The sequence below is a fragment of the Delphinus delphis genome, chromosome 3 (assembly GCF_949987515.2).
Source record: "Delphinus delphis chromosome 3, mDelDel1.2, whole genome shotgun sequence".
NCBI lineage: Eukaryota > Metazoa > Chordata > Mammalia > Artiodactyla > Delphinidae > Delphinus > Delphinus delphis.
Window position 1 is genome coordinate 134,781,857 of NC_082685.1, and position 26,193 is coordinate 134,808,049.

At 40.4% G+C, this 26,193-nt stretch overlaps 1 protein-coding gene across 2 annotated transcripts in view; it reads right to left on the reverse strand.

Annotated features, from left to right (window-relative positions):
• PARP8 (poly(ADP-ribose) polymerase family member 8) overlaps nt 1-25,445 on the reverse strand; it is a 178,133-nt gene extending 152,688 nt beyond the window's left edge. Inside the window, exons 1-3 of one of the 2 annotated variants that reach the window (XM_069540613.1) lie at nt 25,075-25,445; nt 24,887-24,988; nt 23,881-23,935 (exon numbers count right to left, since the gene is read on the reverse strand). In XM_069540613.1, coding sequence (XP_069396714.1) covers nt 23,881-23,935; nt 24,887-24,988; nt 25,075-25,177 — 260 coding nt within the window. In that variant the 5' untranslated portion in view covers nt 25,178-25,445. Of the gene's footprint in view, nt 1-23,880; nt 23,936-24,886 lie in introns of both variants that reach the window. The other variant, XM_060009513.2, reaches the window with a different exon arrangement.
• Between the last annotated feature and the right edge of the window lie 748 nt (nt 25,446-26,193).

Consider the following 26,193-nt stretch of genomic DNA (forward strand, 5'->3'; position numbering starts at 1 on the left):
GTGAGGGCCCAGTTGAGGCTGGAGATCATACACTTAGGAACATTGTCACGTCTGAGTTTTTACCTGCAGAAATGTGAATCAGCCTAGGAGCGGAGTAGGTAGGTAGACAAATCTTAAATGTAGTTGAGCTAAATGGGTCCAACAGAAAGCTAAAAGGACAAGTTTAGAGGATACTACCAAATGGGTCTCTGAGACGATAGAACAGGCTAAAAGGGGAAGGAGTAAAATCAGGAAGAAGTTAACAAAGAAAGTAAATGGGCCATGAGATCAAAGGTCTCAAAGAAGTGGTAATAATAATGTGAGAACTGGAAAGACGGCACATTGACAATGTCAGAGTGAGGTTATATGGGCTTAATATGCCACAGTTTAAGCAGGCTATTCCAACTTTCTTAATCTCTCTATTCGTCTACCTTCCTTAAGAAAGAAATGAAAGCCATCAAATGGGAATCCTTTTATCTACTTGCCATCTTACCTAAGAGCAGCTTTCTTAAGAGAGTTGCAGGAAGATGACCTCAGGGAAGGCCCAATCGCCACCTAAGGCTAGAAACTGACAAGCCTGAGTGTGAGAGCGGCTAGAAGGTTAAATAATGTTTCCAAAGTAATCTTCCAGTAGAAAGTGCCTGGAGTAATCCAGGTACAAGGTGAGACATATGCCTCATTTAGGAACTGTCTAGATCCATGAATTCCAAGAGACCATTCTCCAAGTAAGGTAGGCGAGGGAATGAGTTGGTCCCCTCCGACCTCCCAAGTGTTCAGAAATTGCAACCTTTTCCAGTACAGAGAAGTATAGCAGGTGTAACACTGTTCACTGACATTCCTTTTGCCCCCTTTCACTGTAACCCTCATAGTTGGGCAGGACAACATCAGCGGTCCCCAACCTTTTTGGCACCAGGGACTGGTTTCGTGGAAGACAATTTTTCCATGGACTGGTGGTTGGGGGGACAGTTCAGGCAGTAATGCCAGCGACGGGGGAGCGGCGGACGAAGCTTTGCGCACTCACCGCTCACCTTCTGCTGTGCAGCCCGGTTCCTAACAGGCCGTGGCCTGGTACCGGTCCGCGGCCTGGGGTTGGGGACCCCTGGTCTACATGACTGATGTGAGCCTGTGATACAGGAGAGCAAGTGCTGTGTGTCACGTCTGGACTGAGGTAATGAAAGGCCCATGTAGAATTCTCTAGCTTCTTTCTTTCCCTGAAATAGAGACACAGCAGGGTGTGTTTCCAGATAATGAGCACACAAGATAGAGGCCCTTCAGTCCTACTCCTTGAGTGATTATACGGAGCCCCCCACCAGCCAAAGATGGATGCAGACAGTAAGAGAGAACTAAGCCTTAGTAGCAATAGAATGAAGTGGCTTGGATTTCAGAGTTACTTAGTTACTGCAGCATAACTAGGCTATACTCACTAAACATAGAAAACGTCCATATTGGCCAAGAAAATCAAAAGCTGTGATCGCTGACAAGAGTGGATGGTGTGGAAAAATATTACAGAGAAGTCGGTTTAAAGGTTCAGGCAGCCCAGCCTCCTGGAAAATCACATCTCCGATCATTGGTGGACTAAAGTGTCTCTTCCTCGGAAGGCCAGAGGGTCAAGCGGCAGTTTAAGAGCCCCCAGGAACGATGTAGCATCCCCTGGAGACCTCAGCAAGAAAAATCATTCATATTTAAACACCTTCCCCCACCCTACCCCATTCCTTTGGCACAAACAAGGAAGTCATTGTGAATGACGGTATTTGTCCAAGATCACCAAAGCGATCATTTTCCTGTTTGAGTGCCTTGAGCCACAGCTCAACCCATAATATACCAAGATGTTCTTAATTTTCTGAATTGACAAAGCTATATAATAAAAGGAGTAAAATAACATAATGACTCATCTCATATTTTCTTTCAGTAAAGAATTTAAATACTACTTGAAGAACACTTGAAGAGTCAAGCTAGAATTAATTTCTAGGCACTATATAAATATTAACTTAGAACTTTCATAATTAGATTTTATACAGAAATGAGAATTATGATTTTTATTTCCCATCGTTATTAAAGTATTAATACATAATTTATGTCACACATGTGAGTTTGAAACTACATCAATAATATAAATTCAAATGAACTGTAGAATATTATCCAAAACAATAAAATATTTACCAATCATTATCTCCACCATCTGCACTGGAAGGGCGTGGTTCATGATGACATATTCTGATCTATTTCCCAATGAATCTGTATTTCCTGTGAAGTCTCTTCTTCTGCAATGCCTACTCACCAGGGAACTCTGAGGTTCGTGGCAAAAATTATGATAGTGGGGGCTTCCCTGGTGGCACAGTGGTTGAGAGTCCACCTGCCAATGCAGGGGACACGGGTTCGTGCCTCGGTCCGGGAGGATCCCACATGCCGCAGAGCGGCTGGGCCCGTGAGCCATGGCCGCTGAGCCTGTGCGTCCGAAGCCTGTGCTCCGCAACGGGAGAGGCAGCAACGGTGAGAGGCCCGCGTACAGCAAGAAAAAAAAAAAAAAAAAAAAAAAATTATGATAGTGGTTATAGAAGTCTGCCCCGAGCACACTCAAACCAAGGAGTGTATTTTGTTTGTCAGAGCTGTGTGTCAGAGTGAACTACTCTCACATGGCACAGTACAATTATTTGCTTAAGATAAATCCAATTGTTTCTGTAGCTTTTCCAAGGCCAAACAGAAAAATACACTATGTAATGGAAATGGAAAAACTCTCTCTCTGGTGGACTTTGTGGTTGTCACGCCAACAACATCTATTCCTTTTTTCTTAGAAATGTTCCTACTGTCCATGACTATATCATATCTTCCGCAGGGTAGCTAATTTGAGGACATCTAATTTTACCCCCGACTCTAGCAATGGGACATGGAATGTAGGCCTAAAATAATCAGCTTCTGAAAGCATCTCCCCTGTTTGGATATGGGAAAGGAAAAACCACTGGAGTTGTCTGTAGCTATCCTGCAGTCCCTGGAGAAAGTGCTACATACTAGCTGACGTGGAAGGCAAGAGCCTACTTTTGGAAAGAAACCAAGTAGTTGGAGACATTGTTAAACTCTGAACTCATCAACCCAGAAAGTCAATTTATCACCAAATCCAGAATTAGACAACTAAGAAAATCCTCTTTTATTCCAGCCAATTGAGTTGGGTATTCCGTCATTCTCAAATGAAGGCATCCTGACATACACAAATGTCAAGACACACAGCTTGTGTGTGTTCCATGCTCTGAGAATGAGCTGCACATTCCAGAAATCCTGCTTCCTTCTCCGCATTCTCTAATCAACTACAAATAACACTTTAAACTAAATGCAAAAAAAATTAGAAATGCCGTAAAATCTGCACTTCTGTAAAAGGAGCTTACAGTCGAGAGCAATTGTTATAAGTGGGACAGCTGAAGCCACAGAGATGTTGAATGATTTGATCTTCATGGGAATGGAGCTACAGTAGAACCACAGGTCCCCTGATTGCCCTGCAAGCACACCACCTACATAGAGACTTCACCCGTATCCCGCTTCTGGGAAAGGAACAGGACTCCTGCAGGAATAGAAAAATATGCCATTTGTGACACTTACTAAACTCCCTGCTTTCAAAGTAGCCAAACTGAAAAGATCGTTTTTAAAAATCCATCTTAGAAATATGGAAGTCAAGTGAGTCCCGGAAATCACTCCTGACACTGGTTCCAAATAACATTAGGTTAGCCCCAAAATATCATCATAAGGTTTCTGATAGGTTCACGTAATTTAAGCAGAAGTTGGACGCTGGTTCTCTATCAAGACTACATTTAGGCATTTTATCATTTTTATAACATTACATAAGATGAAGAGAAATAGAGTGTATGAATATATATAAAACTTTAGCTTATCACTTATCATTATTCTTAATCCAGTATTTTTTCAGCCCAGTCCAGGACAGCGTTATTTGGCAGTGACAAAGGCTACTGATTCCAGCACTATTTTCCTTCTCCAAAAACACAAACCTAAACTGAGAAATAATCAAGGAGAGAAATTCTCCTCTTTTCTATACTAATTTAGGAAGGAGAGTCTTTATTTCTTCTCAAATGCAAAGGAGAGAACCAGGCACACGTTACAAATTTATCTACTTTCACTTGCTAAGACTGAAATGAACGATTAACATTTTCAGGCTGGTAGTCAAAATTGTTCACCCATTATTCAATGAACTTCAAGAACCAACGAGCTATAAAAGTCATCTAAGCTAGGAAACCTTCGCCAGCCTCTTTGGAAAATAGTGTGCATTTTTCTACTACAATAGATTACAAATGCTTATTGGAAATGTCTAAGTTTATGTCTTCGATAATTAACATATATTTTAATGCAAACTGTGGATTAATTTATGCTTCTTTAATGCTAATTAAAGAATATGAATATTAGAGACCCTCTTTTAAAATTCTACTTAATATTTTCACAAATAAGAACGCAAGATTAAAATCATCCTCAGTGTGGCATCTAAACTGATACCTATGTATTTTAATGGAAGAAGTAATGTGTAAGGGGTTTATTTTGGTTTCCTATTATAATTTGTGTTTATTTTTTTAGTAAGAAAAAATAGTTCATATAGCGCTGATTATAATATAAAACAAAATGAAGTTATGTTTTGCCTCTCTTACAGTAGAAGGTAGAGCAGTTCTAAATTTAGAAGAGAAAAATGAATTTATAAAGTAAAAATATGTGTCAGTGATGTTAGTCAAAGATCAGCTACTGCTCACACTGGCAACGTTATATCCCTGCACCATTACTCATATTATAATGGAAATTTTTAAAATAAAATATAAACACAATATATAATGAGGGCAGAAGTCACCCTAATTATTCATCTTTTTATTCCCAGTTACAGCACCTGGTATAGTGTCTTCATTGCAATTGATATTCAACAAATATTTGTAAAATGAATGAATAAGGAATGAATGATGAGAAAATAATAAATAGCTCCTCTGTCTCCTGGGAGTTCAATGCACTACTTTCTTTTAAATTTAATTAATCCTCAAGGTCCTTGTAAAACAGCCAAAGGGAAAATGTATTTGCCTTACATCTGAAATTGATGGAATCTGTAAGAAGGGTCAAAACATCTTCCTCAAAGTAAATAAAGTTTTCACACTCTGGATAGGATCGGGGTATTTAAATCATTTCCTAGGTGGAAGGCTTTCAATTTGTTCCCCTGCTACATTAATCACACGAACTCTCCTCAGTCTCTTCAGGATAAATCCTTGGGATCCCCGAGAATGCTGCGAATCCGTTCTCTTTACCGTTCATTCTGTTGCTTTGAAAGTTCCTTTTCACTACCTCCCCCTCCTAATCCACAAATTTCCAGGTCAGCCCTAATTTGAAGCATTCTCTCTTGCCTTCCCCAAATGTACGCACACTTACCAGACCATATGTTCCAGTGTTCAGGAACGAAAAACAAAGTCATCACACTTGTATATAAGAGATCAAGAAAAACAGTTTACCAACATTTCAAAGTACCATTAGTGTTCTCTATTCACCTCTGCTGATCCACAGCTAAGCAAGTAGTAGGATATAAATATATCCTATCTTCACTATTCATGAGGATATTACTTATGAATTAGAAGTCTGACACAACATTTATGTGACCTAATTTTGAAAATTTTAAATCGTATAAGGCCTCTAGGCTTAATTTTATAACGGCAAGATTAAAGGGACATAAGCAAGCATAGATTATGCTGTGGGACACTGGCAAGTTTTGTTTAACTTAAAACATCTGATATTAAAAATGCCAAATTTCTACATGTTTGCAGTAACGAGGTGTTCACATTGAATACCATTTCTGTACCTTCTCTCCAGCAAGTAGAATTTATATGAACACATGAACCGAAAATGTTAAGTGACTATAAATAAACCCAAATGATTTCATTAAAATTAAGCTCAGCAAACTGTTACTTTCATATGCTTGGTAGAAAACCTTTCCATTCATATTCAAATGCAATGAACAATATATAAGCAAAGGGAAGTGGCATCGAATGTTATTCCCTGCTCTCGCTTGGTATGTATTCAATTATGCTTAGTTCAGATCTGGGTTTCTCTACTCAGAGAAGTAGAGAATGTACTGATACTTGGGAAAACAAGTTTTTAATGGCATAGCCTTGCCCAAACAGCAAAATTCCAACCATCTATCTATCCACTGCCATCTGCCAATATTACAAATGGTAATATGTGCAACATTTACACTGCTTTGTAGCCAAAGCTCTAAGTCAGAGGATATGAAACAATAATAGCCATGAGATTAAGCACAGAAGAAAACAAAACACACAAAATGGTTTTAAACCATCAAAAAATATGTCACAAGGCCGTGTCCTTATGTTCCCTCTGGTCCCTGCACAAAGTCTGTGCCATTTTTGACACAATTCTAACAAGCATGGTTATTTGGTTTCCGATCACACTGTATTACAAGTAAATTGAAAAAGAAGAATGGGGTGTGGGGAGACAGAGGACAGAAAGTGGGAGATTCAAGACTGGAATGTTCCTCAACTGGGTAACTACAGGAATAGTTCCCCCTTAATGATCACACTACATAGTTTGCTTTTTTACTCATTAGTCCTTGAACTCACAGACTTGCAACTTCAGGTTGAAAGAAACTCTGTTCTGATTCTTGCGTCTCCTCCATAACTTCAAAACAAGGACTTTAATTTTACTTTAAATAAACTGCTTCACAAGTAGCTGAAATTGGAATTAAATTTTATATGAAGCTCTCAATCTGAATAATGAATCTGTAAACTTGCTGCTCTAGGTATCAAAGAGGAATATTCATCCTCCTTTTCAGGTGCCCAATGCTAATCCCTCTCATTTTAAGTAAACAGGATCTAAAAAATGCTTAGAAGTGACTATCCACATCCAGGATGATTAAATGACTTTTGCCTCATAGGTCAGTGATCCAACAGCCCTTAAAGAATAAATGAACTGGATTCAAAGCCAAACTCACTTAATTTTTAGCCAAAAAATATCATAGGTACTGGGAAAACAAATCTCAATTGCTCAACTGCATTTTACTGAAACCATTTTTTAAAATGAAACAAGAGGTGACTTACGTATGTCATTAAATTCCTGTCATTTAAAATTTCAAGAAAAAGTAATATTTTCTAATGGGATCGGATACATTTGATTCTTCTGTTTTTATATCTCTGGTAATATATATTCTTTTAAGTTGGAACTAAAACTCACTCATGCCCTATTAGTAGGGAAATTATCTATGCTATTAATTAATTACTATCTATAATTACATAGATATTATCTATGTGAATTATTTTTTCAGAAAACTAGGGTCTATCTTTTTGATTCATGAAAAAAGATAAAACTCAGCATTTTATAAAATTTCAACCATTTGCAAAATTTCTAATACACTTAAGTTATTCATGTGCTTTTCGGTAGGGTATCAAAAATAATTTTTGCTTGTTTATTTGAATGGCAATGCACGGCTTTTATGAAAATCAGGCATGCCCTCAGGTCCTAACAAAGGACATAGGACTGATGGATTTGTGCCAAATACAGCAAGATTTTACTTTTTTATTTAAATATGATTTTGTAATTCTGTCCTCTTACCACATACATGGCTTCCAACATCACTTAGAAACTAACCCTTAGAAAGGGGAAGTCTGAGTTACTGGAATATGGAAGGCATATGAAAGTGAAACATACTTTATGAGACAGTGATGTTTTTCTTTACTGAGTGTGTTTCATCAATACACTTAAGCAAGTTTCAGGGGGAAAAAAATCAATTGATTTTTTTTGCCTATTGGTATTTCCTTTAAAAAAATCAATTTCCCCCGGTTTTAACTGTGACAACAGTTGCTCTTTAAAAACTGTAGATGTGTGCATGAAAAATACATATTGTAATAGACATGCACACAGAGGCAGAGAGACAGTGACTGGAGGAGCAGTAAGAACACAGATGGTTTGCAAATGACCTCTATGTTCATTCACCCCTCCCGTTTCCCACCTTGCCTGGTGTAGCAGCTCCAATAGCCTTGAGAGTCACTGTCAAAAAAGAAAACGCATAGGCTATGTGAAGCAGGAGGGAGGGTGCTGTGAAAAATAAGAACGAGGGGCACTGATCCACGGTAATGGAAGAGGCAGAAGTAGTAAGCCTAGCGGTAAATATCTGGTCCCAAAATAGCCTCTCTCACAAAATCTGAAGAGCTTTCCCTTCATTATATTGTTTCAAATTAATTTAACTTATCAGATACTTTAATTAAACATGTAAATGTTGAGGCAATCCAGGCTATCAGAATGTATAAAGTTATTCCAGTCACCTGTTCCAACAGCTTCTCTAGCATGTAAAGGACATGGAATAAATGAGAAATCTGCTTGGGACCAAAATGTGAGGGGTAATTTAGAAGCCGAAATTAGGAATTATTTGCCTATCTCATATACTTGCTCAGTAAGCCTTTGCTTGGTTATTGAATTTTCTTGATTATAAAACTCATGTTTTTAACTTGTCATCTCTAAAATATATATCAAAAGAAACTTCTTAAAAGTTGTGACATTTACCTACCAGTGTTAGCAACTTAAACTCAACAGAGTATTTCACCTCATTTGATCGTCAGCTGCGTTGGAATCACCACTTGTCTGTTGCATAAAGCTATGATACAACCCTGAAATAAAAGATTTTTTTTTTTCCTACGGAGAGGGTCGTTACATGTCAGACAACGCAAGAAACGTCAGGAGGAACTGCCAAATGTACCAGAATAATATGAAGACTTTCTAAGGATGGGGGAGGCTGGTACAATAGGAGGGACCTGCCAAGAGGAGGGCTCTTATGGTGGCCTTAAAACACATTTTAGCTGATTTTCCAGAGAAACTACTTAATTTTCACTAATACATAATTCAGTGAAAGAAAGGGAAAAACTACAAGGTTAAGCAAATAAGAAATGTAGACAAAGACCTATAATTGTTCAAAAATGTTTTTAAAAAAAGGAGGCCTAACTATTTTAAAGTTATAGGTGAAGATCAGGAACCCAGAACTTGGGGAAGGAAAATTAGTATCACTGGAATGCTGCGGTGACCTGATAGCGGCCGCAAGTGAGTCTGAAGGATCTTTAGACTCTAAAAATGACGAAGGCTTAGACTTGGACCTCGTGACACTAAGAAAAAAAAAAAAAAAGAATAGCATGCAATTATACAAATGAACATATGCTATTGCTATCTTTTTAACATTTGTGTACACTTACTATAGTTTTTATTAGAAGTTGTTATTCAATGACAGTGCATCTTACAAATTAATGCCTTTTTAAATCGAGAACATTTTGCACTTCCAAATCAATCAGAGCAATTGTCCTACCCAAAAAAGGTCATTTTCCGCCCTTATTCTGCTTGCTCCTGGGGCCCAGACTCCAGGAATTAGTCAGGCTAGTGCTATGAATAATTATATCAAGTATTGCCTTCTCTATTGTCCAGCACAAGTATTGTCCTGTGCAGGACACTGCAGAAAAGGATTAACTCAGGCCTTGGATGTTCAAACCCTGCACATTCCCAAGAAAGGTCTGTCTTTAAGACAGGTCCTTGGCCAGTTCCTAGGAAATGAGCTCTGAGCCCTTGGAATATTCTGCCTGATAAGGGTGTATTTCTAGGCCTATGGTCTTGGATTTGGTCAGATAGTTGTGCTAACAACTGTGATTTATGGTAAAAACCTGTTTTTTTTGTTCTGTGGCGGGAGTCTGAGTAGCTGAGGTCAGTCATAAAAGTGCAGTACGGCTGTGACTGACCCCTAATGAAAGCCCTGGACACCAAGGCTCGGGGAGCTTCCCCGGTTGGCAACACTCTGCATGTGTTATCACCAGTCACTGCAGGGAAAACGAAGTACGTCCATGTGACTCTACTGACCAGACACTTGGAAATTTGTGCCAGTGTCTCCTGGACTTTGCCCAATACGCCTTTGCCATTTGCTGATTTTAATCTGTATTTTTTTGTTATGATAAAATATAACAGTGAGTTTAACAGCTTTCTGAGTCCTGTGATTCCTTCAGTCTTCAAGACCCCTTCCAAACATGTTCCCTAGTTCAATCCTGAAAACCCTGCAATATAACTACTGCCATTTCACAGACGACAGAATCCAGACTCAGAGAGGTTAAGCCATTTGACTGGTTGGTTAAAAGAATCTGAATCAATTCTGCTATACCATGCTGTAATGTTACAGGCTATAAAGAACTGTTAAAATAATCTTATAAGTTAACCTACATTTGCAATATTTTCTTTGGAAAATATAAAATACAATTTCATAATCCTTGAAAAATATTTAGACTATAATGAATTTGTAAACACTGTCCAACTTACATTCATTAAGAATTTTACGTATGTCTGTGGTGGTTCTAAAAGCAGTAATATGGTACCGGCACTTTTAAAAATTATATGATGTTCCTTGCCTACCTATCCCTCCACCCTAAAAAAATTTTTTCAGGGTAATTCTCAGTGCTTCCCATCTTTGAAAACCATATGGGGATGTGTGTGTGTGAGGGAAAGAAATAGATACATTATTTTCTTAACATGTACAAGTGTACTTCAGAACGTTATCTTTGTATGTTGAGGGGAGAAGCTTAAAATGCACTGTCATTTCAATGTTTTGCAGGTTTGTGCGTATGCGTGTACGTGTGTGTACAAGAGAGAAATATTTCAAATATATTTTATGCTTAAGTTCAGTATTCAGCCACAGAAATATCTGATAGCACGAAGTCCTACTTGGTTTTATTTGAGAAGTGCACTGGCATTACTAAATATTGTGTTTCCGTGGTGACTAAAATTCTGGAGGCATAGAATTTTTGTATAGTTACTGATATTTCTTGGAATATGAAACACTTATTGTTTAGTACAGTTTTATGATCTGTATTTGAATAATACTTATAAATTTCTAATTTAAAATTGTGATTTTTCTTTTACATAATTAGCTAAATGCTAAAACCATAATACAGATTACCCATTTTAGTTTTGTGCCAAGACACTCTTATTTAATAAAACAAAATAGCTAATGTTATACTTTCCTGATTTAAATTTATATGCCTGTGTAATGTGAAAAGAAATCCTGAAACTTTTTTTTTTACATCTTTATTGGAGTATAATTGCTTTACAATGGTGTGTTAGTTTCTGCTTTATAACAAAGTGAATCAGTTATACATATACATATGTTCCCATATCTCCTCCCTCCTGCATCTCCCTCCCTCCCACCCTCCCTATCCCACCCCTCCAGGTGGTCACAAAGCACTGAGCTGATCTCCCTGTGCCATGCGGCTGCTTCCCACTAGCTATCTACCTTACGTTTGGTAGTGTATATATGTCCATGCCACTCTCTCGCTTTGTCACAGCTTACCCTTCCCCCTCCCCAAATCCTCAAGTCCATTCTCTAGTAGGTTTGTCTCTTTATTCCTGTCTTACCCCTAGGTTCTTCATGACATTTTTTTTTCTTAAATTCCATATATATGTGTTAGCATACGGTACCTGTCTCTCTCTGACTTACTTCACTCTGTATGACAGACTCCAGGTCCATCCACCTCATTACAAATAGCTCAATTTTGTTTCTTTCTATGCCTGAGTAATATTCCATTGTATATATGTGCCACATCTTCTTTATCCATTCATCCAATGATGGACACTTAGGTTGTTTCCATCTCCAGGCTATTGTAAATAGAGCTGCAATGAACATTTTGGTACATGACTCTTTTTGAATTATGGTTTTCTCAGGGTATATGCCCAGTAGTGGGACTGCTGGGTCATATGGTAGTTCTATTTGTAGTTTTTTAAGGAACCTCCATACTGTTCTCCGTAGTGGCTGTACCAATTCACATTCCCACCAGCAGTGCAAGAGTATTCCCTTTTCTCCACACCCTCTCCAGCATTTATTGTTTCTAGATTTTTTGATGATGGCCATTCTGACTGGTGTGAGATGATATCTCATTGTAGTTTTGATTTGCATTTCTCTAATGATTAATGATGTTGAGCATTCTTTCATGTGTTTGTTGGCACTCTGTATATCTTCTTTGGAGAAATGTTTATTTAGGTCTTCTGCCCATTTTTGGATTGGGTTGTTTGTTTTTTTGTTATTGAGCTGCATGAGCTGCTTATAAATTTTGGAGATTAATCCTTTGTCAGTTGCTTCATTTGCAAATATTTTCTCCCATTCTGAGGGTTGTCTTTTGGTCTTATTTATGGTTTCCTTTGCTGTGTAAAAGCTTTTAAGTTTCATTAGGTCCCATTTGTTTATTTTTGTTTTTATTTCCATTTCTCTAGGAGGTGGGTCAAAAAGGATCTTGCTGTGATTTATGTCATAGAGTGTTCTGCCTATGTTTTCCTCTAAGACTTTGATAGTTTCTGGCCTTACATTTAGGTCTTTAATCCATTTTGAGCTTATTTTTGTGTATGGTGTTAGGGAGTGATCTAATCTCATACTTTTACATGTAGCTGTCCAATTTTCCCAGCATCACTTATTGAAGAAGCTGTCCTTTCTCCACTGTACATTCCTGCCTCCTTTATCAAAGATAAGGTGACCATATGTGCGTGGGTTTATCTCTGGGCTTTCTATCCTGTTCCATTGATCTATATTTCTGTTTTTGTGCCAGTACCATACTGTCTTGATTACTGTAGCTTTGTAGTATAGTCTGAAGTCAAGGAGCCTGATTCCTCCAGCTCTGTTTTTCGTTCTCAAGATTGCTTTGGCTATTCGGGGTCTTTTGTGTTTCCATACAAATTGTGAAATTTTTTGTTCTAGTTCTGTGAAAAATGCCAGTGGTAGTTTGATAGGGATTGCATTGAATCTGTGGATTGCTTTCTATAGCTATGAATCTTAAGTTGGAAAAGCCTTGGCAAGCACCTGCCTCTTTTTTCTGGCTAATTTTTTAAATGAACTTTATCTTTTAGAGTGGTTTTAGGTTCACAGCAAAATTGAGCAGAATATAGAGATTTCCCGTTTGCTCCCTCTATCCTCCCCACAAGCATAGGCTCCCCTATCACCAACTTTCCCCACCAGGGGGATACATTTATTAATAATGATGAACCTACAGCGACACATCATTATCACCCAGAGTCTGTAGTTTACTTTAAGGTTCACTCTTGGTGTTGTACATTTTATGGATTTACACAAATGTGAAATGACATGTATCTACCATTATAGTATCACACAGAACAGTTTCAATACCCTAAAAATTCTCTGTTCTGCCTATTTAGCCCTTCTTCCCCTGTTAACCCCTGGCAACCACTGATCTTTTCACGGTCTCTGTAGTTGTGCCACTTCCAGAACTCACATAGTTGGAACCGTAGAATGTGTAGCCCTTCAGATTGGCTTCTTTTACTTAGCAACATGCATTTAAGGTTCCTCCATGTCTTTTCATGGCCTGATAGCTAGTTCCTTTTTAGTGCTGAAAAATATTCCACTATTGTCTGGATGTACCACAGTTGACTTATCCATCCACCAACATGAAGGACATGTTGGTGGCATCCAGGTTTGGGCAATTTTGAGTAAAACCGCTATAAACATCATGTGCAGGTTTCTGTGTGGACATTCAGTTTTCAACTCTTTTGTGTAACTACCAAGGAGTGTGATTGCTGGATCACAGGTAAGAGTAGGTTTAGTTTTATTGGAAAGTGTCCAAACTGTCTTCCAAAGTGACCGGACCTACACCTTGCCTCCCCGCCAGGAACTCCTGTTGCTCCACATCCCTGCCAGCATCTGGTGCTTCCAGTGTTCCGGAATTTGGCCATTCTAATAGCTGTGTAGTGTTAAGCACCTGAATTCTGATTTCAAAGTACCTTTGAAATGTAACATCTCCCAGAATATAACTCAAAGGCTGAAAATGTCAACATTTCTCTGTTTTGAAAAAATACCCCTTTAGGAAACTATTGCCCTAAGTCGATTTTTCCCCACCAATTACTTTTGGTTAGGAAGAATTTTGTACATATTGGACATCAAGGATTGAGAATACTGGACTTCCCTGATGGCGCAGTGGTTAAGAATCCGCCTGCCAACGCAGGGGACACGGGCTCGAGCCCTGGTTTGGGAAGATCCCACATGCCACGGAGCAACTAAGCCCTTGTGCCACAACTACTGAGCCTGAGCTCTAGAGCCCGCGAGCCACAGCTACTGAGCCTGCCTGCCACAACTACTGAAGCCCACACGCCTAGAGCCCCATGCTCTGCAACGAGAAGCCACTGCAGTGAGAAGCCCGGGCACCGCAAGGAAGAGTAGCCCCCTCTCGCCGCAACTTGAGAAAGCCCGCGCGCAGCAACGAAGACCCAATGCGGCCAAAAATAAATAGATAAATTTTTTATTTAAAAAAAAAAGAATTGAGAATACTGGAAATTTTAAATTAATGACATAGGAAGTCAACACAGAAAGCTCATATGAAATCAAACTAGTATAATTTCAAAAAATTAACTCTAAAATCTTTCTTGACCAAAGTTTCATCAATGGGGGGTCAAATTCAGCCAAGAATATGTAACTCTGATTGAAATCGCTTAATCGAAATTCACTGAAATTACCATTCTAGGCTGGTTTTCTCATAAGGATGGACTGATCCAAAAAGAATCAAGAAAGAATGTGGCTTGCAGTGAATTATTCAAACTTCTTTCTTAGTTAGCTAAAAATGAATATGACCAATCACTAGAGAAATCATATCAAATTCTGTAGTAGTAATAAAGCAATGACTGCTTTTCAGCTGGAGGGCCTTTTTTTTTTTGCTGCTGCATATCTAGCTGTGGTGCATTTTAATGAGAAAGGATGACTGCATCAGCTTTTATCCATGAAGCAGATTTTAGCCTTCTGCTTAGGTCTCCCGCATGCCAATATCGAAGACTTTGTTCTGAAGAAGATCAATGACACAAATACATGTAGATGGACACAATCACAAATTCACTGTTAAGATTTTGCACACTGACTTCCAAATAAGAAACCTAGAACTAAGCAGATCTCGGTACGTGTGAGGTTCCACTGGTTCTCCTGAATCACAAAAATGTTTGTATAGACAAAACATCAACTGTTAACATGCATCCTTTTAAATACAGACCTGACCCTGTGTCCCCAGGAGTGCACTGTAAAGCAGATGGTTCATCCTCTATTCATGTGTTACCAAAAGAAACGTGTGGCTGCCTGAAGTTTAACGACTGACACTGTCTAAAGAGGGAGTTTGCTTCCTGACTAATGTTGAAAACATTCTGAGAAATGCTGTAAAACTCCTTCAAGTAATTTTCTTATGTGGTCACTGGGAGGAAAATGAGTTTACAAAATAGATAACCACATTGATTTTTTAAATGTAATTTGTCAAAGAAATGAAACATTTAGATAAATTCTAGATTTCTCTCGCCACCAACTTCTCCCACAGTATATACTCCAACAAAGATGGCCCACTAAGAAGCTCTACTGCAGTTACAGTGGCAGAATTTAAGAGGACATAATGAATCCTTCTGCTACACAGAATCATTATCTCTAATACTTCTTTATGAAGCTGACTTCTAATCATGTGCCAAACAGGGTCCTGCTAACTTGGGTGCTTTGATAACGAAGAATAGTTGAGAACCCTCATCATAAGTGACTTCAATACAACTGAGGAGGGAGTGAGAGACCCAGAAAGATAAATCCTCATGTGGAAATGTTGGTGGCATGAAATGCCAAGTGCCTTTAACTGTCATGAAGCAAGGTCTGCAAAACTCACTTAAAATAAATTCTTCGGGGCTCAATGTGAATCGGCAATTTCCATTTATATTATACTGTTGTTTGCTCAAAAACTATTTTTAATGAATAAGACAGCGTTTACCAAAGTGTCTTCCACAAAATGACTCTCTCGAGATGTTCCAGATCTGTAATCAAATAAGTCTGAAAAACCCTGAATGCTTCATTCACCTCTTGGGTATGCATAACGCACACTAACATATAAAAGTCTCTAAAAAGACAACCATTAAAATTGTTCAATATTATTTAACTAATCATTTCCCAGGCATTATCTGGCCACATACCTAACATCTAATTAAACAGTTTGGGAAATACTATCACATAGCACTTAAGAAAAATATTACTATCATTTAAGAAATATTGGGAAATACTATATTCTGGGCACTCTGCTAAAATAGTTCTAGTCTTTAAACAGAGTACTGATTTCTTGTGTGTGACATTTTATTTGACTTATTGTTTCTTTTACACAGCTCTATCCTTAATAGTATTTTTGGTTTGTTGTTTTACAATTTGGCCTGAACTTTTTTCTGCACAGATGTGAAAGCCTAACGAATGTAAAGTAGTTCTATTAGTCTCTGGCTCAATTCTATACTTCAAATACAGTAAATAATCTACAAACGATTCTTGGATAATAACAACCTGTATTTGCTTTATAAACAAAGCGATGATGAAAATCCAAATAACTACAGCACTTCAGAGTTGGTTGACAAATCCTAAGAACATTTTCAGGACATTGGGAAGGTCTTTCCAACCTACATTTCAAAATGTTCAGAAAGAAACCATCTTGTTTGCTAATTTCGGTATAAGGAAAATTGATCTGACTGCACAAAGACTTAAGTGGATGTCTCCCTTTTAAATTTAACACTGGAAAATCTGCATCCTCCATTTAATACTGAGAAGGTGTCAGCCACAAACAGGATGTCACCGATATGCAAATAAGCTACACTTGAGACCTGCTGTTGTTGTTATTGTGTAATGGATTGGGACTAATCTATTTATAGCCTAATCCCACCCTCCTCAGATTTCATTTTGTCTTCTCAGTCTCACCTTGTTCCACTCAGGGCCTCACTCTATCCTCTTCTTGTATGTGAATACATTATACATTTTCACGGAGTTGCTACTTGGGGTCAAAGAAAGATTAAATGAACCAGTCTTCGTGATAATAAAAAACATGATCTTGATAGCCAAACCAAGAATATTAAGCAACACGTTACAATCGATAAACCTTGAACAGCTGCTATATATGCTTAATGCACTAAGTTAATACAAACTGCTGTTGAGTGGAGAGATGAGGTCAATAAACAAATAGTAGTGAGTCAGTGTTTAGAAGGCTGAGAAATATATGAATGGATGGGGAAGCTGGCTCTTGAAAGCCAAGAAGGGGGATTAAATTTGATACGGAATAAACTTTGGTTGCATTTGAAAGCTTCTGAGCATGTAAATGCTATGATTAAATTCATGCTTAAAGAATTCAAGTATAAATGAACTGGATTGGTGAGTAGCTGTTAATCAAGTATTTTAAAGCACTTGGTTAAAGTGATTGACCTAAGTCAAGGTGATCAGGGCCCAGACCAAGTGTAAACATGGGGAGGGATGAAGGTGCCAACCAAGATTGCAAAGGAAGAGCTGGTGGAGCTTAGGAGGCAAAGAGGATGGTGGGATACATGAAACCTGAGACCGTGGTTCCCCATGCCAGGCTCAATTGATGTGATACCGCCCAAGGAAGGGCTGGGAAGAGAAGCTTCTTTTAAGGAGGAAATGATGATTTGTTTCATGTGTTGGGTTGAAGTACCCAGCATTTAAGTGAGATGACTGAACAGAAAACCTAAAGTATGACACAGTAAAATAGGAATGACGAGGCTTATTAATAAAAACATATTCCTGATTAGTCTTTCCTGGGGGTACATGGAAGATAGGATTTCAGAAATTTAGAGAATGAAAAAAAGGAAGATTATATATCAATAACTTGATTAAAATTCCACACAAAGTCAGTGGCAGCTGTTTTAAAGCAATACTTATCTACTATAGCACAATATCCATCCAAAAGCCAACGTGTGCAGAGAATTACAAAATATCTTTAAGGCTGATGAAATTTCACTTTTATTCATTTTTTTCACCCAATGCTGCAGAAAGAAATGATGGGGAATTTAAATGGGTCGGCCGGATATCTGCATAAGGATTCCACAGCGAATGTACCTAAGTTTCCTACTATTAATGCTTAGCACTGGGCTTGGGCACTTCCCCTGCCAAGCAGTAGATTTTCATGGAATGCTATGGAAAGAGATGTCTGCCCCTGGCAGACATTCCACTAGCAATAGCAATCCCTTCCTAGGCTCAAACATTCCCTACTATTCTAGTCTTGCCAGTTCAATCAATGCCCCTTAAAACCTCACAAAAACACTGACTTACTCTGCAATATATCCCTATTCTGCTTCTTACTAACTCTGTTATTTAAACTACCCAAGCCTCAGTTTCTTTAGCTATAAAATGTAAAACAGCTGACAAAATTCCTACTGGTCTTCTCTGTTGCAAATACAGGATGTAAGGTAGGCAAAAAGCATAGCAGAGGTTATGCCCATAAATATGATTAGTAGTATTATTTTAATCCATGAAATAAATGGAGTTTAAATATGTTTTTACTATATAAGCTTCAATAACGTTACACTTGTATTAAATTGGTGGTTATTTTAGGTCAATGATTTTAAAACTCATTTACCAATGAAACGTTTTTCAAAGAAAATGTTATACGGAACAGAAAAGAGCTAGAGCAGCTGTGATTTACAAAGGGATGTGAAAGCCTGGCTCTCACACATTCAGCTTCCTTCACACTCCCTTCCACCCGTCACCCCAAACTTCTAAGGTAGGTTCCCAGGGCTCCAGGGCACACACTTTTTTAAAAAAAAATCATCATTTTGAATAATAATTGGTATAACCAAAAATTATGGAAAACAAGTCCCCATTTCTAACAGGAGCATCCTAATTACTTAAAAAAAAAAAAAAGATCCTTCTTTTCATTCTGACACCTTCAGGGGCACTTGATGGTTTCAAAATAATTACATATTTCAAGATTTTAGAATGAGCATGTACTTCTTTCATAATGAAAACTGACGAATCTTTTCGAGATGATGGAATTACTTCTCCACCCTCGCAGTTCCCCAACTCCTGCACGCAGGTACATGCCTCCTCTCTAAGAAAATCAAAAGAAAACAAATGCACTTTGGCAATCAGATTTTCTCTTTCCATAGCATTCCACGAGTAAGGAATTATACACTGGGAGTCCAGGTGGGTTAGGGTCCCCAGAAGATGTGCTTGATCACCAGAGTGGTGTTGATTTTTTTAACTGAATTAAATACTTTTAGAAACCAAACTCTCCAGTGTACCACAGTCCTTGTAACTCTCAATTATCCTAAGCAATTGCATTATCTGTCTCCTGAAAGCATTTGAACAGGGCAGAGAACGGGGCTTATAACTTGGGTAAGCAACTTCTGGATTCATAAGAAATTCCAGTCCAAGTGACGTCACCAGATTGGGGGCTTTTTGAACTATCTGAGTATCTCTACACCTGGTCATTTGGGTTAGGAAATTGTTTTTCACCTGCCAGAAGCCCTTTTAGCATTCATTTAGTGATTCATTCAACATCTACTTACTGAGAAAATATATAGTACTAGGCAGTGCACGAAGGGCTGGGCAAATTGCAATGAATAAGACAGACCCTGCCTCAGAGAGGCTTATGGCCAGACAGATGATCAAGTAAACAGTAGCTAACAATACAATGTGACATGATTTTAGAAACACCTAACAAAATCAAACAGGGTAGAGGATGCCAGGAAAGGCTTCTCAGAGGGGAATTTGGGTTAGCAAAGATCTCGACAAGGAAAGCTGACTAGGGTTGAGAGGTGGGAGGGTAGGATGTGGATGGGTGTGCAAAGGCCCAGGAGAAAGAGGAGGTAGCACGTCATTTGAGAGATTGTGGAGTACTACTGTTAGTGTCACACAAACAGTTATGTGGACAGAAACTCCTAAATGAGAAGAGTGCACTTCAAAGATGTCAATCTACCCATGACCACATGAAAAAGTGTCTATTCATACAGTACAGTTTGTACATTTACAGGCAACTCTGAACATTCCACTAAATACTAAATTTCTAATTTATTAATAAGTTCTAATATAAATTTTAGATTTCTTATCATGCACACTCCTTGACTGGAAAAATCCTAATTCAATAAACATTTCTTTATTTTCATATTCTTTCTAAAGGAAAGACATTCATGTCATATTCTTAGGTGAAAAACTCTTGAGGTCTCAAGAGTATAATACCGTCTTTGGATACATACATTTTATATGCATATAGACATAAAAATTCTGAAAGAATAAATTCTAATATGTTAATAGAAGATGGAGAAATCATGTTTTTTAAAATTTTCTTCTTTTTGGCTTATCTTTTTTCCTTTTTTTTTTTTTTTTAACAATCTACACTTAAAACTTCAATTATATCTTCACAATACTTTTCTTGCTAAAAGCTCACAATCAGGGAATCCCACAGGGGTCCACGGCCAGGCTCATGTGGGGCTCTCTCCCTGCTCTCTTTGTTAACTCCTGGCCCCAGACACTCAGCCTGCTTCCCCAGCCTCTCAGTAGCTGTCACCACCCACTTTATCCCTTCTGTTTCTTCTACCACTAACTGCACAACTGACTGCAAGTGGGATGAAGGACCATAACCCCAAACCTTAGTGGTCTGAAAGGAGTTTACTGCCAACCAAAAAAGGAGAAAGAAGGAGGCAGGAGATCACAGCATGACAAAGTACAAGGAAGGAATGACTTTTGCATAAACTTACAAATTGTATACAGTTGAGGCTTCCGGTTTTATAGTTCTTAGCACACCCCTGAAACGGGGGGCAGCATTCGGTAGGAGCCTACAGCAGGCCCTGGAACACTGATGACTTTGGAGTTCTTCCAAAGAAGCCCAGGAGTCAGAAGCATTATAAGGACCATTGCTACAATGAGTCAATCTTGCCCTATGTATAACACAAGTTTTCAAGCATACGTAGATGGTATTACCAATTCTTTTTTTTTTTTTTTTTTTTTTTGCGGTACGCGGGCCTCTCACTGTTGTGGCCTCTCCCGTTGCGGAACACAGGCTCCGGACGCGCAGGCTCAGCGGCCATGGCTCACGGGCCCAGCCGCTCCGCGGCACGTGGGATCTTCCCAGACCGGGGCACGCATCAGCAGGCGGACTCTCAACCACTGCGCCACCAGGGAAGCCCATCAATTCTTAACATTTAACACTTTTCTCATTATTTCTCAATCAAATGACACTAACACTACAGCTCTCAAGTAAACATCTGCATAATATTTCTGATGTTCGAGTGTCTCAAAGAGGTCTCAAAGAGGTTGGGAACACTAGTGTAGAGGAAGGAGCACAGGTCTCAGAAGTGTGACATAACAGGGTTCATATGGCAGCTTCATCAGTAACTGAGTAAATCTGAGCATGTTTTCTAAACTCTCTGAGCCTCAGTTTGCAAATCCAATCCAAAACTGAGGATAATAATAATTCCATGAACCTTCCCATGAGGGAGAACTAAGTGAACCCAGTCTTGCAGCTGACCGTCTGCTCCCCCTCAATCCTCACCTGAAGTCCACCCAGGTAGGAGAGCAAATGGCGAAAGGAACTCTGCCCCTCTCACAACCTCTGAATGACAGGCCAATTTACTAGGACAGCAGCCAGTCCTGTCACAGTGGCCTCTTGGCATTTCCTCTTATCCACAGAAACACAAATAAATTTACATTTAAAAAAAATTCTCAATATTATTTCTTTTTTTGAAGGGTAACATGTAAGATCAACTTTTGTCCTAGAACAAAGTGTAATTGTTCTTGGAGAGTGTCAGACACAAAAGAGCAGATTGTTTTATCTACAACTTGAATTGAAAATTATTTTTGAAATCATTTCTCAAAAATAAATGTTTTCAATGGTTTAGATGAAATGATAGTACAATATAATTCAAGATAAACATGTACTATCTCTCCATAAGACCCCCAACTTCCTTTAATCCGGAAATAAGTCTAGTTTTCCCGACATGACACTATTAATTGAATATTACAAGTTGATAAGCATATTAAATCAAAACAGAGGAGGATTATTTGATTTTTAAATGCCCGACTGACACACAGCAATGAGAAATACATAATAAATATCAGATTCTAATGTAGATAATGTAGTTCATGAAAACAATATTTTTTCTTTCGGAAAATTTATTTTCTGCCATTAGCTACAAACCCATAAAGGGATAATCATTAAGGGTACTATTATTACTGTACCAAAACAATCTTTTATATATTGGTTTATAGAACAAGCTTTTGGGAAGACAAAGCAATCACATCAACAATTCACAACACATCTTTGAAAAGCAGACTGTTCCACGTTAGATATGCAAGTTCCCCATTATTTAAATCAGGAACCAAAGGAAAAAACTATCTCTTAGTAGGATAACATAGAAAAGGAAACTTGTTCCTACAGTGAAAACTGACGTTATCTCAATTAGTTAATTATTCATCCCAACCTCCAGGCCTTGCTCCTGGAGGCATTCATACCTTCACCTCTTGCTGTGTGGACACTAGTTCAGTAATTTGCTGATAAACAATCTTAGTGCAGTATCTAACAGATCTTAGAGATTAAGTGTAAGGTTCACCCCCTCCTTGTGCAGATAAGTAAACTGTGGCCAAAACAACTCTACTATCTTATTGGAAATAGTAAAGCTAGTTAGTTAAAAAGCCTACCCAGGGCTTTCCCTTGTACAGACAAGTAAACTGAGGCCAAAACAACTCTACTATCTTATTGGAAATAGTAAAGCTAGTTAGTTAAAAAGCCTACCCAGGGCTTTCCCAGTCCGCACCTCTCATGAGATGAACCACAATTGTGAAACAGACAACTCAAGCAGGTATCAACCTGACTGCATGGGGAATGTTTTCAGTGGGCCACACAGCGTATTTTAACTATTAAAACAACTCTAGAGATTATTAGTCATACACCAACATTCTCTGGATAGCAAGTGTAGGAGCAGCGTTAATTTAGTTGAATCTCTTCTAATTGATTCTTTTTATTCAAAAATGATGGTACTATAGGAAATTGAGAAATACTGTAATTTTATTCTCCCCCAATAAGTCCATATGTTATATTTTCAACCAGTAAATCAAATCAATATACCAATCCTGACACTTAGGTGTACTGTGCATATGGGAAACCTGAATAACTATTTCAATGAAAGCTTTTTTGAGATGTACATTGCAACACAGATCCTAAGCATTTTTAAGATTCGTAACAATTTCAAGCTTGTAAAAAATGTATTTACAGAAGAAAGCTTCTTTTGCAATTTATATGTTCATAAATGTTTCCATTAGCTAAGACATATTTTGGAATATGATCAAATGGTAGTGAATGTCAAGTCCGAACAGCAAGGTTAAAACTCTGACAGTTCTCATATGTGGCCACTGCTCTTTTAAACCACTGTGTCCCCAAAGGGCTAACAGGGAGAAAATTCTACCTCAACAAGTGAAGACAGCAAAGCATATTTTAACGATTACTTTTCATTTCATCTCTAATTCTTTAAACACAAAATTGGATTTGGGCTTCTTTCATACTGTTAACAACTTAGTATTAATATATGCACCTCTCATTCTTCCTCTTCAAGAAAGAAGTTATACACTCCAGCTACATATAACTCCCAAATTCTTTCCAACTATGAACACCAAAATAGGACTCCTTAAAAAAAAAAAAAGCATGGAGAATTGGCACACTGCATGTTTATGTCAACCTTCAGAAAACATGGAAACATGCAGCCCCAGCTCACCAGAAGAATCACCACATGTGATCAAACTATTCTGTGACATGTTATGTCTTATGCCCAGTATTCAGGTTTTGCACTCGCCTATGTCAACCCCTAAAGCCTCAAGAGCTAGCTACTACTGTAGAACAGCTTTAACACGAAGAGTGTGAGAGCTCTGTTCATAGCCCGTGGCGTGATCTTAGAAACACTTGAATCAAACATATTTCTTTCCCCTCTGCTATTTAAAATCGAGGGACCTCAGGCTTGGGACGTGGCTAAAAGACAACAAGAGAATAAGAATAAGAAGAAAAAATACCGGAACACGGAACACGCTAAGAACAAAGGAAACACAAGCCTGTGAACAGGAAATGAAGCAACTCTACACATAAGTACCTTTTGGGGCCGCCAACGTAGGTGAAAGTGAAGGTGGAGTCTGAGTATCTGAAATCTGAAACGAAAAGTCTTGTTAAAAGCTACCCCTGGAGTGGATTTTTAACCCCGGTCATGGCTCGGGCCCCCTATTTGATGGAGCCGAAGGGAAACCTGGCGGGGCGGGGCAGGGCGGGAGGCCAGAGCTGGAGAGCCCCTAGGTCCGCTCTCCGAGTGGTGCGGGAGGGGATGCCGCGCACCCCGTGCCGGGTGCCGCGGGAGGCCGCCCCCCGCAACAAGTGCCGGGTGCCATGGCAACGGCGGGAATTTCCCGGTCCGGACAGCCGGAAGCGGCCCCAGCCGAGGTCGCGGCTGCGAAAGCAAAATCCAGTCCCTCTCCCGGGGTAGCAAAATGGACGAAAGGCGACCCCCAGGCAGGGGCGGCGCGCGCCTCGGAACCTCGGGAATCCCTTTTCTTTCCGGGGCATCGCACTGCCAGTCGGAGGTACTAGAGGGAGCAGAAGGGGCGGGAGATCGGCCCAGCGCTGCCCCACGGGGGGCCTCGGTGCCGGGCGCAGCCGGCCACCGCTGCGCAGCGCAGCGGGCTCCATTCCTGGCAGCCGCCGCCGCTGCTCTGCCCATTGCGCAAACCCGGCGAGTCCAACCCGCTGCCTGGGTCGCTGCTGCTGAAACCCCGGAGGCGGGCTCGGACGCTCCGGGCGTTCACCGGGGACTAAGAATACAATGCAAGGCTCCTCCGCCTAGACCCCCGCTCGGGCCATCAGGGTTCTGCCCCCAAAGCTAGTGGCCGCCCCAGAGGGGGGAGGGGAGAAGGGGAGAGGCTGGCACCCCCTCCCCCTTTTGGCTCCCGCTCCCGCAGCTGTTGCCAAATGACCCCGGGAATGAGAACGTGCAACCCACCCCCTATCCCCAGCCACACACGTCGCGGCCAGAAAACTGGGAAAGGGGGTGACGGGTAGGCAGAGGAAGCTGGCGCTGGGTCCGAGGCTCTGGAAAGGCGAGAACTCACCTGCAAACAGGCAGTCCTTCTCAGCTCTGGACTTCTGGATCACGACGTCGATATCCTTCTGAATTCGCTCTTGCCTTGAACACATCCCCATTAAATAAATCCCTGGAAAAGAAGCAGCCGCTATTTCCACCCCACCCCACCCCCTCGCACGCTTCCAGCTTTCGTAAATATTCAGTTAAAAATGAAACCTCTGGCCGAGGCAGGGGCTGAAGGCGAAGTGGTTTCGGAAGTGATCCTGGGTGAGAGAGGAGGAGGTGGTGGAGGAGGAGGGGGGGGAGGTCGGCTTTGCATTCCCAGATGTGACCGCCCAGCTGCTGCTCGCCGCTGCTGGATTCCAATTTCTTCCCCCTCCTCACAATGGATGATGATGACACAGAGTCTCACTTTCTCCCTCCCCCGCCCGGACCAAAGGCCGTGGGGGTCCGGGGGTCCCGGAGACGGCGAGAGAGCGATCGCCCGCGGGGCGGCGGGCGCCGGCGAGGGGCGAGCCCCGCTCCGCCTCACGCGCGCACACCCCTCGCGGCCCGCACGCCGGCCTTCCACACCCGCGCACACTCCCGCCCGGGGGCGCGGCGACCGTGCCGAGGCTGCTGCAGCGTCGCCCGCCGCAGACCCTCCCGCGCCCGCCGCGAAGTCACCCGGTCCCGGCCGCCGGGGCTCTGATAGTATCCGCCATCCGAGCGCAGGCTGGATTCCCCAGCCCGGCCGCCGCTCGCGCCGGGGGCTGGGAATGTCGGTAGTGAAGACTCCCTGGGGCTCCCAGCCCCTCCCCCCCCCCGCGCACCACCACTTTTATGAATTCGACTCCACTTTCGGAAGGAATTATGAGTCATATGGAAAACCCAAACCCGAGTGGCTGGAAGGGGGGAAGAAGGGAAAAGCAAAAGCGTTCAAAATGGAAAATAAATAAATAAAACGAACAAATCTTTCCTTGTTGCCACATCAGGCAAGATGGAAAAAGCCTTGAATTGCCTCCAGACGTACACCCTCCCGTGCCCTGACTGCCAGAGTCTTTTTCTCCCGGATGGAAGTAGTTCAGTCCCTTTGGAGCGCCGTTTAGGAAACACAGACCCTTTTGAGGGACTTCTACTTGCAGAGACTCACCAGTTCTTCCCTGCTCTGTGTTTCCGTCCATGAAAAATTGGCAGAATCATCTGGCACGTGCCAGGGTCTCCCTAAAGGATGGATATCTGTTTGGCTTGTTTTAAAAAGCCACTTTTTCGCCAATCAAGGGAAAGCTTCTACAATCCTGTTGTCTTGTTTAGAAATGAGATACTGCTCTGAGCCTCACTTTCTGTTCTGCCTAA